Source organism: Pagrus major, chromosome 21 (genome assembly GCF_040436345.1).
Source record: "Pagrus major chromosome 21, Pma_NU_1.0".
Taxonomy (NCBI): domain Eukaryota; kingdom Metazoa; phylum Chordata; class Actinopteri; order Spariformes; family Sparidae; genus Pagrus; species Pagrus major.
In genome coordinates, this window is record NC_133235.1 from 1,856,223 (window position 1) to 1,870,683 (window position 14,461).

The following is a 14,461-nucleotide window of genomic DNA, read 5'->3' on the forward strand; positions in this document are numbered from 1 at the left end:
ACAGTGACTTGGCACAATGCATTTGCCAGAGCTTCACCGACACGTCAGTGGGCCAACAATGGCCTATCACAGATATATCAGTATTGATGTATGTTGTCAAACATGCTCCCAAAGTTTGTTTTTTTGTTTGTTTTTTACAGATTACAATGCAGAAAAAGATGCTTAGGTCATTTGTAACTATTCACTTCCCAGTGGAGTTGACGGTTTACTTCACTGAGGTCATTTTAGACGAATAAAGTTTATTGTAACTGTAAAATATCCTGCCTCCATTTTATAACTTTGTCACAACAGTTAACCACAGATAACTGCATTTGAGGGATTAGTGCAAAAACAAAAAACAATGTGTGTATAATGGCCAAAATATCAAACATGTTTACTCTACATCAGCCCAGCTCTAGACCCTCCAGAGTCTCTTCTGATAGCAGCGTGGACGTAGAAGTAGCTAGCTAGCTCCAGGAAATGCCCCAAAATATTTACAATACATAATATATTCAATTTACCAAACCCAGCAAGCCAGTCTAACTTGAAACTGGCTCTTTAAATGTTTCAGTAAAGTGACAGTTATTGCATCAATAGAGGAGAACTTTGCTTAAAAACAGATTTAAATCAGGAATTGAAGTGAGAACATTCTTCATCAAGCGTTCACTGGTTTTTGATACTTGATGCAACAGACACATTTTGTCAAAGGCACCCTGACGTCTGACAGCCAGCCCTGACGTTATAAATGGCTAAAACTGCTTCCTATGAGATAAAAACTTTCCTCTAAAACTCATCATTTGACTTCACTTCCTGCCTCCTCTGTCACTTTTCTTTCTCTTTTCCTTGGCAGACTCTTTCCCTCTCCCCTTGTCTTCTTCCTGTGTCTTCTTTCCCTCTCCCTCTACTTTTTTCTCTGACTTCTCCTCTTTCTCTCCTCCTTTCTTTGATTTTCTCTCCCCTTCCTTCTCGTCCTCGCCCTCTTCTTTTTTCTCATCCAGTTGTTTGGTCTTTTCCTTCCTCAGTTTTTCCAGAGCCTTCTCCATCTCTTCTTTCTCCATCTTCTCCTCTTCCTCTTTCAGCCTGGTGGCCACTCTTTCCTTCACTCTGGCTGTGATTTCCTTCCTTCCCAGCTCCAGCTCCTTCTCCTCCTCCTCTTTGGCCAGGAGCTCTCTGACCTCGGCCAGAGCCAGCTTGGCGAGCTTCTTGGCCTCGACGCGTTCATGGATGATGGCCAGCTGCTGCTTTAGAGCCTCCTGAAGCTTCAAGCCCACATCCCTGGTTGGAGGAGTTTCTAGGATGGATGAGCAGTGACACTATACCACTTGTAAAATAAACTGTTATATGACGAAGACCATGCTCCAAGTCACTCGGTTATTGGATATCACCACATATCAGGCAGGCATGTGCATGTCTGTGGATGAATCAGGACTATCTCTATCCACGGCTCCATGCCATACTCCTCTCACTGTCTCTTCACTGTGTCAATGATGCTGGTCAGCTTAGTTTAAACTGCTGTAAACCAGCATTAAACATCTTAAATATTAAGTGAGATGAATGTACTACTCAGATCTAACAAGAGTTTTTTCATCAAGCACAGAATTAGGCCAAACATCTTTAAATCACTGCAAATCAACTCTTAAAACAGGTTAATAATTCATTCATAAAACAAACCTGGAGGGTTTTGCCGGTTTATCAAATCAACACACTTCAATTCACAAAGAGTTGTGAGTAGTTGAAACATGGAGCCCACACTGAAACACAGCACAGCTTCATGCAAGGTGCTGCATGACGATACCTTTTTGTGCTCCTCTCCTGGCTGCATCTGCAGGTGTTTCATCTGATGATGTCACACACAAACAAGACAACAGTTACAACACTCAGCTCTGGTATGTGTACCACTGTCCTCGTTCCACACCATAAAGCGATCAGTCCATGAGGACAACGGTTCCATCAGTTTTAATGTCCAATATCAGCTGCACTTTATGCATAAGCCTCCATTACACAGTGCCATACTTCAAGTTCACCAGAAATTAAGCTAATCTCAGCCTCAAGAGAAGCACACTGCCTTCTAGGAGCAGAAGTGTGGTGGCGCTGTGATGATGTCTGAAGTGGTACTGATGACCAAAAAATTAACCATTTTAATCATAAAAAAATGTTTCTATGGTTTGATACTGATTCCCTGCTAGAAGTCATAGTTCACCACATCACGTTGTAAAAAACTAAAGCAAACTAAGCAGCCAAAGCCAGCAGGCCACCTGAGCCTCCACACTGCTTGCACTCCTGACAGTTGATACGTTTTTTCTCTCTCTCTCTCCTCCTGAACCTAGGAACTGGGAGCTCTGGTTGAACCGGGATCACACAGTAATAATACACATATAGTAATGGCAGAGGAAACCATGAGAAACACAGGAGATTACCATATGGGCCAAGAATACCTCCCAGCAACTCAGTGTTGTTAAAGTTAGCAACTCCTTTCGGGAAAAACAGTGCAGAGGTTATGTGCTTAATGTTGGGTGGTGTGTGTGTGTGTGTGTGTGTGTGTGTGTGTGTGTGTGTGTGTGTGTGTGTGTGTGTGTGTGTGTGTGTGTGTGTGTGTGTGTGAGAGATACTGATCCCTGAGGGGGACCTGGGAAAAAGAATTACCTTCAAATAAAACAAAAAAAGTGAGAAAAGTAAAATCACCACAGGGGATGACTGGTTTATTGTCAGAGTATCAGATTAGTAATTATATCAGGGTGGGATGGATGGATGTAATGTTTTAACAGCACATAAAGTAAAACCAGATCAATGTGTGAGGCCGAACGGAGTGCACCCGATTCCTGTAATGATTCTATGTGTCAGTCTGATGACAGAGAATCAAAGAAAGCTCTACAGTCAGATAGCCACAGTAAATTCAGCGTTCTGCCAATAACAGGTAAAACTAATTCTGATATTTGAAGTTTCGTGACAAATCCACTATAACACAGAAGGACTGGTGAATATGTTCTTCCTGTTTGTTGGGTGCAGGAGTGACATAGGCAGAGAGATATTCAGGCTGAATGTACATGTACCAACTGCATCGTCAGCATTGTATATTCATTCTTGTAAAAAGACAAAGCTGGAGTCTCTCCACCCCAGAGCAGGAGGAACCCGTTCTCACACACACACACACACACACACAATGACTCAAACACACCTCTTCTTTAAACACACACATCACACCTTTCTACTGCAGTGTTCTCTCTCACCTGTGACCCACAACACAAACTGGAATGGCAACAAGTTGGACAAGAGTGGATTCTACCTGTGCATAGTCACAAACCTGAACCTCTGACTGAACACACATTTTAGGTTTTACAGCTGACAATTACTGGAGGTGTTTAACACATTTGGAGAATGTTTAGAGGAAAATGAGGAAATGGAATGGATTCAGTAGTATACGTGATTGGTTGGCAGAGGGAGGATAATAGACAACCAACAAAGACAACAATATGCAGCTTGACTGCTGCAGAATGCACAAGAACCTGAAGGATGACAAGCACCAGTTTGGCTCAAAACATACTCATGAATTAAAAAGGCAACGCTACAAACCGTCAGTTCCGTTTGTAAGAGCTCCACCTGGTATTAACATGCAATTTGTATCCAGATACATTCCCTGAATATCAAAGGATTTGCTTTTGCACCTGGTATAGAGATGCGCCCATTATCTCAAGAGTGCCCGCAAAGCGATTGGATACAAATTATGTAGGCGGACTAATCAAACATGGAAGCGATGCCGTATAATCTCAAGAGTTAAAAAAAACAAAAACAAAACTAAGGTGTGCAAGGTGAGAGCCACATTGGACTTGACAGCTGAATGCATCTATAGGCCTTCTAACAGGCTGATATCACTTATACCCCTTTCCCACTGGTCAAAAACCAGTAAGATCAGGCTTTTGTGTGCAATGGGAATGTATAACTGCATTTACAGCCGGGTCAATCGACTCTGCAGTAGACAAGCTTTTAGTCACCTCAACTCGGCTTTGAGGCAAAGTGATGACACGTTATCAACATCCACTGGTGGCGTGTACAAGGTAGGTATTTAAGATGCAGTTTATTCAAGGACGTTTCATTACTGGACACTGTGTTGGAGGTGACGCCCAGTTCATTCCTGTGAAAGCTGCTCAGTGGTGTTTTGAAGCAAAAAAAGCAACTTCCTGGCTATGAAAATACCTGGCTCACCTACTGAACTGGCTAACTTCCGGTCTTAGTACCCGGCTAACTTGAATGGAGATAAAATAATTGAACTGGTGGCTCTTTTAGACTTTCCAAATGCAGCTGCAGCTCCATTTATACTAAACTGGGTGCATAAATGGACATGTTTACATTTTGGCACACAAGATCCACACATACAGTGCACATGTGGTCAGATATTTGGGCAACACACAAACATCTATTCCAAGTGGAGTCTCATGGACATGGGCACACCATGAAACCAAGTCAAACGTCTCTTATTAAGATCACATGTCGATACCAATTAGGAATGTGGTCCAAGACAAAACCCAAGAGCCTTAAACTTGACAAAGGTTTAAAAAAGTATAAATTCATGCTTATAGTCCAGAGTCCAGAGTATATATGCTGAAGACCAGTTTTTAATGGCATGCGGCAATAGGAAAAGACAAAATGTCAGAGAAAGGGACAACCGAGCAGCTGTCCAAGTGCAAATCATCTTTGCATTTTGTGTTAATTAGTATTGCCAGTTGTTGCCAACAGGTTTGTTTCAAAGATAATGTTTAAATAAAAAAAGGTTGAGGAGAGCTTCTGAAAGTGTTCCTGAGACCCATAGAGGTGTATCCCAGCACAGGGACTGACATCGTAGAAGACGCTTTCAGAAAGAATTTCACGCTCCGACTCTGCTGAGACACAAATTAAGTTTGTCAAGTCTGACAGAATTTGGGAATTCCAGTGGGTGAAACCTGGGATGGGTGAGGCCCACAACAGGTTAGACTGGTGATATTCATATCCAGAGCAGCTGCCTGGTTTAAGTGCCCAAAGTTAGCAGAGAGGATCCTGGAGGAACAGTTTTCCCACACTGTAGATGGGGCTGTTGGATGTTGAGATGCTGAAAACCTCTGCATTGGAGGATATTGCTGCCGTTAGCCTGAGGCTATTGGTTATGGAGGCCGACTATGACGATCTTTTGCCCCTGATTTCCATCATCTTGTGCTCCTCTTCTTCTGACCCGTCCATCATCCTCGTCATCTTCGTCCTCCTCCTGTGCCTCCGAGACTCCTCCTGAGGCACTGTGCTCCTCCTCCTCTAGGGACTCCAGGGGGTTTATCAGACCGTACAGGAAAGTGAAGAAACTGTTTAACCAATCAGAGCCGCCCTCCTCCACTTCTTCTAACCAATCCAGAACCTCGGATTCACCCTGACCATCGCCTTCACTGGTCAGGCCTACGCAAACAAGAGGAGGGGAGGGATGGATGGATGGATGGAGGCATGGATGGATGGATGGATGGATGGATGGATGGATGGAGCGAGCACAACACGTGGCAGTAAGATATGAACATTGTGGGAAAAAGAAGTGGAAAAAACTCAAGAAAGGCAGGAGGAAATAAACAGAAAAGGAAATGAGAAAAACGTGATGGAAGAATGAAAGAGCAGAGGAGGAAAGAGAAGAAGGGAAAGAAACAAGGAGACGGTAAGAGAAGTTTTAAGCGTAGGTTAGGCAGCGAGGGAACTACTCAGGATTTATAATAAGCAGCTGGAGTCGGACTGTCTACACATGATTTAGCTTTAGCCATTATTATTTATTTATGATACTTCTTCATAAAATCATATGAAATATCATGCCAAGCTCTCTGCACCAACTGAGTCCAAACATTGGAGAGTTGGGCTCCCTGCTCATCATGTGGAGACAGCCTTCCAATCACAGACAGAAGAAGGACAACTGAAGCAGAGTTTCCTTTAAACTGTGTTTGATTACAAAAGTTAAAAATAGCATAATATGCATTAAGTTGAAATGTTTATTTGTTGCTTAGGTTCACCTCAACAGCCAACACTTACAGTCGTGGTCAAAAGTTTCATCCACTCATAAAGAGCATGTTCATCATGTCAGTCTTCAGTTCGAGTGATTTCTACAGCTCATTCATGAAGTTTGGTTCAATAATGAATATATTATAGGTCTTCTGATAATGTGACCAAATCTGCTGGATTATTAATATACATACAGTAATTTTAATATTTGGTTAAATGTCTCTCAGCCATTTTCACCACAGTTAGGTTCTTTTGATCTCCACCCACAAGCTTCTGGTCGTCCTCTGGATGAATATTTAACCGCTCCTCTTGACAGAATCTGTGAAGTTCAACTAAATTTGTTGTCTTCTTGGCACAGACTTGTTTCTTCAGCACAGTCCACATGTTCTGATGGGGTTCAGGTCAGGACTTTGGGAAGGTCATTCTAAAACCTCAATTCTGGTCTGATTGATCTGTTCATTTACCACCTCTGATGTGTGTTTGGATCATTGTCCTGTTGGAACACAAAACTGCACCCAAGAGCCAATCTGCTGCTGCTGATTTTAGGTTTTCCTGAAGAATTTGGAGATAATCCTCCTTCTTCATTATTCCATTTACTTTCTGTAGAGCATCAGATCCACTGGCAGCAGAACCGTCCCACAGCAGAACTCTACCAGCCCCATTAAGTTTTGTGTTCTTGGGGTTAAAGGCCTCACCTTCTCTCCTCAAATTGATGCTCATTGTGGTCAAACAACAAGAAGCAAGAGCTTCTTTCTAACACAGCAGCCTCTCAGCTCATGTTGATGTAAAACACACCTGGCTGTGGACACTGACACCTGTCTTCCAGCAGCTTCTAATTCATTGCAGACTTGCTTTTTGGTGGTTTTTGTTGACCCTGGACCATCCTGACCAGTTTTCTCTCAACAGCAGGTGATAGTTTGTGTTTTCTGATCGTGGCAGTGACACAACTGTGCCGTGCAGTTTATACTTACAAACAGTTGTTTGTACAGTTGACCTTGGGACCTGTAACTGCTTTGAAATGGCTCCAAGTGACTTTCCTGACTTGTTCAATCAAAATCAATGAGCTCTTTCAGATCAATGCTGAGCTTCTTAGATTTTTTCATTGTAGTGTTTGTGGCTGAGTCTAATGGCTGTATCAAACAGCCCTATTAAAATGGGCCCAGAAAAGTCACCGGCTGGTATCAATCAGAATCACTCAGAAGAAGTTAAGATGCTACAAAAGAACATTTGATTCACACAACTTTCTATAATCACCAGAAGTGATTGTTTAAGTTACTGTATGTATAGTTTTGATCCAGCAGATTTGGTCACATTTTCAGAAGACTTATAATAAATTCATTATTGAACCAAACTCTATGAATGGTGTTTGTCGTCATTCAATCACAGAAAAATGAGAGCTGTAGAAATCATTGCACTCAAGCCATGATATACATGTTCTTTACAAGTAGATGTAAACTTTTCACCACGTTAGTAACGTTGTGCAATTGTCATCTGTGTTTCAGGTGCCATTTATTGCTGAATACATGTATTACAATAACTAAAGGCATCAAGAGATCAATGAACAGAAAGAAAAAAAAGACATAAAAAGTAACTTCAGTATCAATCCTACAGTAGGCCAAGCATGCAGAGACAATATCAAATACACTTACACTGCACAGCTGGGCAATACACATCGATATTATATCATCATCATCCTGATGTGAGACTATAGTCTTTGGATATGGTTACATGGTGACAGGTCATAAGTGTCGTCTTTTCCTGGTTTTAAAAGGATCACTACAGTAAAGTGATGTCATTTTCTGAACTCACCAGAATGTTCGACTTGAGCTCACACTGGTCTTTACCCACTTGGTCATTACATCCAAAATACTGATGATTACTGATCAAACATCTCAATGTGTTCATACTTAATTCAAAAGAGATTGATTGATTGATTGATTAGGTATTTGGTCAAAAATATTATATCTGAATTTGTTGCCCAGTCTGAACATTTATGAAGTTCTTTAGAGGAGATTTCAGAATATCCAGATAAATATTGTGCATCATGATATCATTTAAAGGTCATATCTCCCAGTCCTACTATACATCTCTGACAATACACAATGCTGATAGATAAGTATATTATGGTGGAAGGAGGTGAAGCAAGCATTTGTCAGCAGACAGAGAGCCAGTGGGACATGTTCATTCTTATTCTTCCGATATGTCAGTTTCAAAAAAGTGCCATGGCCAGTAGGGCTGAACGATTTAGCGTTTTCTGATCGAAATTGCGATTTCAGACAACGCGATCATGTGATCGCCAAAGCTGCGGTTTTTGCAGCACTCCTGACTGACCCAGGATCTGTTGTGTCAACTATTTTACACATACATGCCATCTCCCTACCATCCTGCCAAGCTCACCATTTAGAAGCGGCATGCTACTCGTGGACAGGTCACGCTAACCAATCAGTATTAACCTGCTCCTTAACATGTTCTGAAATGGCTTCAGCTGGACCAGAAGCGGAGTTAGGGGATTTAATCCCCAAGAAAAACAGCACGTCGGTCATTTGGGAGTATTTTGGGTTTGAGGCTGCAGACGTGCACCAGAAACAGGTACTGTGCAAAACCTGTCGCTGTTGCAACATCCAGCGGAAACACAACCAATTTATACCGGCACTTGAAAAATCACCACAGGTATTTGCATGACGAGTGCATGACAAAAAAGTCTGGTGAAAATGATACTCAGGCCCACTGTAGCAAACGGACTACAATTACAGCATCTTTTGCCATATATAAATATCCGTATATAAATATCTAATATATAATATCCGTTAATAAATACATTTGGAAGCAATTTTTAACTGTAGTTTTCATCCCTGCATTAGAGTAATAGCATTTAATGTTTTAATGTTACTGTACACTGTGCACTGAAGCTTGATTTGAAGGAAATCGTGAACCAAATCGAAATATCTGCCAGAAAAATCGCAATGCGATCTTTTCCTAAAATCGTTCAGCCCTATTGGCCAGATAGAGGTGTGGAAATCTCTCGATTATAAGATACATCGGAATGCGGAAGTGGAAGATTCTGCATCGATGCAGAGACGGAGCATAATCGAGAGTCTGCAGCTTATGCTGATTGTTGGCTGTCCGACCTCAGCTGGACAATAAAGTTAAGTTGCGACATTGCTCCCATGCTTTGAATTGTGGGTGGAAATTAGGCTAACGTTACTTATGTAGGAGGGATGTCGGAGGGAGGCAGAGATCATCTGAGAGTGGTTAAAAAAAAAATTTTTAAAAAAAATCTCCTTGTATTTTTTAAACAGACATCTCTGGGCACATGTTGGATTTTATGAACTTGCTGAAGAGCATGAACTGGGCGAGACCAACGCTGAGCGTGACTTCTGCCTCACAACAATTAATTAACTAATCACGTCAGCCATTTTCACCTGAAGCCAACGTCTGCAGCCATAAATAATAACTGTTACAGTAGCCCAGCTAATCAGCCAAGATCTGAGGAGGCTCTGTCAACTCTGCTGTCCAGCTCAGAGAGGTGTGAGCAGAAGAGTCAATAAATGCCTTATCTTAACGATGCCAAGTGAAAACAATATTACTGTAGATTACAACAAATGTGAAAGGCACTGCAGATGGACACATGTTCTGTTTTTGTAATGTTTGTGTATTATAAAAGATGCAGCTTTTATTGTGTAGACTGCTGTTGTTGGAAGGACTTTCTGAATTAAAAGGGTATTTAAATGATGAAAAAGTAGCCATGTGCAGTGATATAGATCATTGAGGATGCCATACACTGAGATGCATCGAGAATCGCTTTGCATTCGAATGGATGACAGCTGAATCGTAAATCGTGAGGTCAGTGAAGATTCAAACCTCTATCGCCAACCATTAAGGAGTGTGTTGATAATGTTCTAATAGTAAATTATCTTTTTTATCAATTATCAATTTTGATTAAAAAATGTGGTTTTAATACAGACAGGAGATTTATTTCTACATGTCTGTTGTTCTATACGAGCCAATCGAAAATACTGAGCAGAAGAAAGACAGGCTCAAACAAACACGGAACAAGGGTGTGAAAAAGAAGAGGACATAAATGTGGAGATAAAGATGGGATGAATGGAGGGGAACAGAAGTACAGTGTGAGCATGGGAGCATGCACTATAAACGCCAGGAAAGTCAAAGTTCAGCTAACACTTTGTTAAAGCCAGTTTGAGAAGGGATTGATACAGAGACAGGGATGATGGAGTGTAAGTAGGAGAGGAACGCTGAAGGATGAATTGTGGTGACAGACCAGAGCTTTATCTAAATAATGGCTAGAACAGAGCAAACAGCTGTCATGCAAGACTCCTTCAGGACGAGACAATCTGAGCAAAGATTTCTGTATCCCAGTTAAGTATTTTAACCAGTGCAAAAAAAGTGTAGGATGTTTTCTGCTGAATCACAAATAGTATGAATGTGCCATTGAAAGATTCAAACAGTCTGCGTTTGATCCTCATTAAATTATGTGAATGAAGACGAACTGAAACTTGTGATTCTCGTGATACAGACGCGCAGAATCTGACCAGGATGCATTTGGACATTTCGGGCCACCAGGAGCTCCAGCTGACGTGTGAGGTAACCACGAGTTTGGTGGTGCTTTGTTTTTGCTCTTACATTTTCTACATGGCAGCCAGATCAAACAAACAGTCTCATATTACAATGAACAGCACACTAAATTATGTTTCTGAAAATGTTCGGGGCGAGAAAAAGGCTGAGCATTTACAGAAACTTCACTGATATTTGATCAGTACTTCTAGTTTGACAGTTTGGTAGGATTTTGGTACGATAAAGCAGAGGAAGAGCCATGATTATCCAAATTAAGCAATGGCAACTCGCCATGCTGTATATCACATATCAATAGAAAATGAACAGGACCCATCGGCTTGACATCCATCAACGGATCCAGTGTGTCTGCACCATCATGTCTGTCTGACTCCAGAGCCATTTCACTGGGCACAACATTTCAGCTTCATGAAGATTCTGTTCGTCGCCTCAAGCTAAGTTCAACATTTTGACTCTTCCATTTAAATTCAGCAATTTGCATCCAACCTGTGTACACAGTAAGTCTGTTCCATAAAGAAAAAGCTGGTGTATAAATCCATGCAGCAGACATCACATGGGGAATAATAGCACTGAAGACAACTGGGAACTACAACCCGTCTTATCAAGCTCCCAGCTGTCTTTAATGCTTTGAGAGTCACATGAAGAAATGTTTCATAAACTATACTACTACAACACAGATATGGGTGTCAATACAAAAGTACAATAAAAATAAAATTTTTAAAAAAACGTCCATGTTATTTCCTCATGGAGTTATGTGTGTTAGCGGGCTGCTGCATTTACAGAATCAGGAAACAGGAAACTGGGCTCCTCAGTTGCTTAACTTGCCTTTAGTTACAAGATAAATGAGACCAACCTGATTCTGATGAACCACATCAACCCCTTCCTTTAATAACAGTTTGTGTCCCAAACCTCAGTGGTCTGTTACAGCCCTACTACAGAGTGCCTACCTTCTTAAGTTGGGAGTGAAGCTTTGGGATCTTAGAACCAATTTAAAATATAATACTCTTTTTTTAAATGTAAGGACAAGTAAGACGCACACGGTTTAGTTTGCATAAAAAACCCACAGAGGTACTGAGGTAGTAAATATGGAAGATTTCTGCTGCTTTCATTGATGAGATTGTCTCTATGGTAACAGTCAGCTGTACAATTGTCAGTCGTGCAAAAGAAACCCAAATAGCCATTTAATGTAATTAACAAACACAAAACATGCTTCATCAGTGGCCTGCAGAAAGTTCAAAATCTGTTCTGACTGTTGAAGCCATGAAGCCTGTTGATAATAATGTAGAGGTGAACAAATGGATGTTTACTTTCTGCAAGACACTGATGGTAAGCACTAACATCGGTAATGAATTACAGATAAATCAACTTGCCTAGCAGAACTTTAGCATCCTCGACATCAAAATCACCATCGCCATCTGTATCGTATGCCACCAGTTTACCTACAGCAGCAACAAACACACAGAGACTTACTGTTTCTGGACAGACACATTGATCACTGTACATTTACATGCATCATTAGACAATGAGAGACAAAGAATCACAACAAGCTTGCAGGAGATTGGCCGCATCGTTCCCTCTGCCTTTCCTCATAATGTATGTTTAACTGTTAGCATGAGGAGATGGATCCTCCATTAAAAACACATTCATGTTCTTTTTGTGCTCTACTTTCTTAAATGGTTACTATCAGCTAAAAGCTGAAGGAGGTCCTTTAAATGTGAGGGGATATGGGACACAGTAATACCAGGTGGGTAAAACAGGAAGTGACTTGTTAACTAGAATGTCATCACAGAATCACTGAAGAAAAACCAGTAGGACACTGTGGGACATTTGGTTTTAGTGACAGAACTGTGGGAGGAGTCTGCTAACTGTCTTGTTTAAATGGCACAGGGTTGCTCAGTGTACGTGATATGTGTTTTTAGGTGTGCAAGTATGGATGAGATTATAAAGGGATTATTGTTATCATCATCATTATTATAAAAGGTGCTAAAATGCTCATCTGGACAGAGATCATTCTTATTTTAGTTTGTGTGGACTAGGCCTCAGTTTGTGAATACACTGAGCCTTCTTCAACACAGTGAAGGAACAGAAAGCAATGTGGCCTGTGTGCAGCATGTTTGACTACAACATCAGTTCATGACACGTGTGCAGAGTACTGCCTGATTTAGATTCAGGGCTCTGAGGAGAGTGTGAAGGGGAGTGAGGGAACGATAGCACAAAGGACAAGACGTAGGACAACAATCACTCACGATCACACAGGGTGGAAGATAAATATGCCTTGTGATTTTTTTACCTTGCAAGGCCTCAGACAGGTTAATTTGTAAGCCCTTAGCCTTGTCTGCATGCAAACACAAAACACACATATTGGAACAAGAGCAGGATTAACAAAAAACCAGAGCAGATTTATAATTCATACATTAATAGTAGATTACTGAACAGACAGGAATGTTCAACAATAATCAGAAGCAGTGAAGTTAAGAGACAGACAGGTTGTGTGGTCGGAGACAGAAATGCATCCAACAGACAGACTGTTAAAAAGGTAGTAGAGTTGTTCTGGTGACTGGTACTGCAATATATGGATTATCATATCAACAAAAACACAAAGATGTGTACACGCTAGTGGGTCGACTGATAGGACTTTTCAGGGCTGATACAGATCATTAGAAATGAAGGAGACTGAAAACAGATACTTGTGACTGATGTTCATTTACAGTAATAATTAAACTCTTTGTCAAAACTTTGAGCAACCAGTGATGAAATAATCCTAAATATAATTTACTCAAGTGCTGTTCTGAAGTACAATGTTTTAAAAAGATACTTTACTTGAGTATTTCCATTTTCTGCTACTTTATACTTTCACTCCACTTATTTGATACATTTAGTTACTAGTTACTTTACAGATTCAGATTATTCAGTGTTTATAGGCCATTTATTGTGTTACCAATCAGATATTGTTGTGGGCTGGACATTGTGTGAGGGGATGTTGCATCAGAGCTAAGTAGCACATTTTAAAATGTGTTTATTTTATCAGCAATCTGACAGAAAAATCAGATACCGATATTTGGAAAAATGTTGAATACCACCAGAATGCTGAATATAATCAGCGGTTATCGGTCTATAGCTGATACACACTATATTGTGTATATGCTCACATTTATACCAAGAACACATGATGAGGAGGCAGCACGACATTAGCCTTTTATTTAAATGAAGGCATTTCTGCTTCACTTGATTTGACAGAATCTTGATCACAGCCATTATGGGGGCTGACTGGCATCCTAAGTATCAGAGAATGGAATAAGGAAGGAGGAAGAAGGATGGAGGCTTGAATTAGACTCTGTAGATGTGACATTAGTGTTCTGATATGAATGGTAAACATCATGGTTAGACTGGCTTACTAAAGGCTGAGGTGGACTTCAGGGACAGATGGCAGGCGTATGTGTTGACAATGTGACAAAAGCCAAACTAGTTGTTACCCCTTCCTTTCCAGCAGGTGCATCAGGTGGAAAAGTAGAGAAAGAAAACAATCAGCTAGACAAATGTTTGAGCGTGTTGCACCATGTACTCACCGAGCACTCCTTGATAGTCGACCAGGTCGAAGTAGACCACGGCTACCGATGTCCAGACACCCAGCAGGGCCAGTACGATGAACCAGGTGAAGAAGCTGCTGCTGGACCCGGAGTCTGCCTTCTTCCCATTCTTATTGGCTGACTGAGTTTTCGTCCCATCTGCAACCCAAGGACAGTACATGTAAATATTTATATGATCTCAGTTACCTTTGGATCTGACAGGTTTCTTTCTCTTTTTTTAATACACACAAATAAAGTCATGCTGTGCATTCAAATAATGATGGAAAGTAGTCTAGGAAAGAACAACTGTATCACTCAAACACATGTTG

General features: G+C 41.0%; 2 protein-coding genes across 11 annotated transcripts in view; both read right to left on the reverse strand.

Moving 5' to 3' along the window:
• Positions 1-14,461, reverse strand: part of asph (aspartate beta-hydroxylase) — an 88,049-nt gene that overhangs the window by 14,171 nt on the left and 59,417 nt on the right. For 7 of the 10 annotated variants that reach the window (XM_073490841.1, XM_073490838.1, XM_073490840.1 and 4 more), the window contains 3 exons: positions 14,133-14,291; positions 12,857-12,901; positions 11,937-12,005 (listed from right to left, as the gene is read on the reverse strand). In XM_073490841.1, coding sequence (XP_073346942.1) covers positions 11,937-12,005; positions 12,857-12,901; positions 14,133-14,291 — 273 coding nt within the window. The remainder of the gene's footprint in view (positions 1-11,936; positions 12,006-12,856; positions 12,902-14,132; positions 14,292-14,461) is intronic. The other 3 variants (XM_073490842.1, XM_073490846.1, XM_073490843.1) reach the window with 2 other exon arrangements.
• Positions 762-6,696, reverse strand: LOC141017457 (uncharacterized). The gene is made up of 4 exons (XM_073492184.1): positions 6,672-6,696; positions 5,180-5,394; positions 3,207-3,225; positions 762-1,270 (listed from the first exon to the last, which is right to left on the reverse strand). The coding sequence occupies exons 1-4, from the start codon at positions 6,694-6,696 to the stop codon at positions 783-785; spliced, it is 747 nt and encodes a 248-aa protein (XP_073348285.1). The 3' UTR covers positions 762-782.

What these genes read in the sequence shown, in the direction of transcription:
- LOC141017457 (XM_073492184.1), bottom strand. Translation starts at nt 6,696, where the DNA reads ATGAGCATCAATTTGAGGAGAGAAG. An exon ending in CATCAATTTGAGGAGAGAAG is followed by an intron (nt 5,395 to 6,671) that starts GTGAGGCCTTTA and finishes TTGTTTGCGTAG; the next exon opens with GCCTGACCAGTGAAGGCGAT.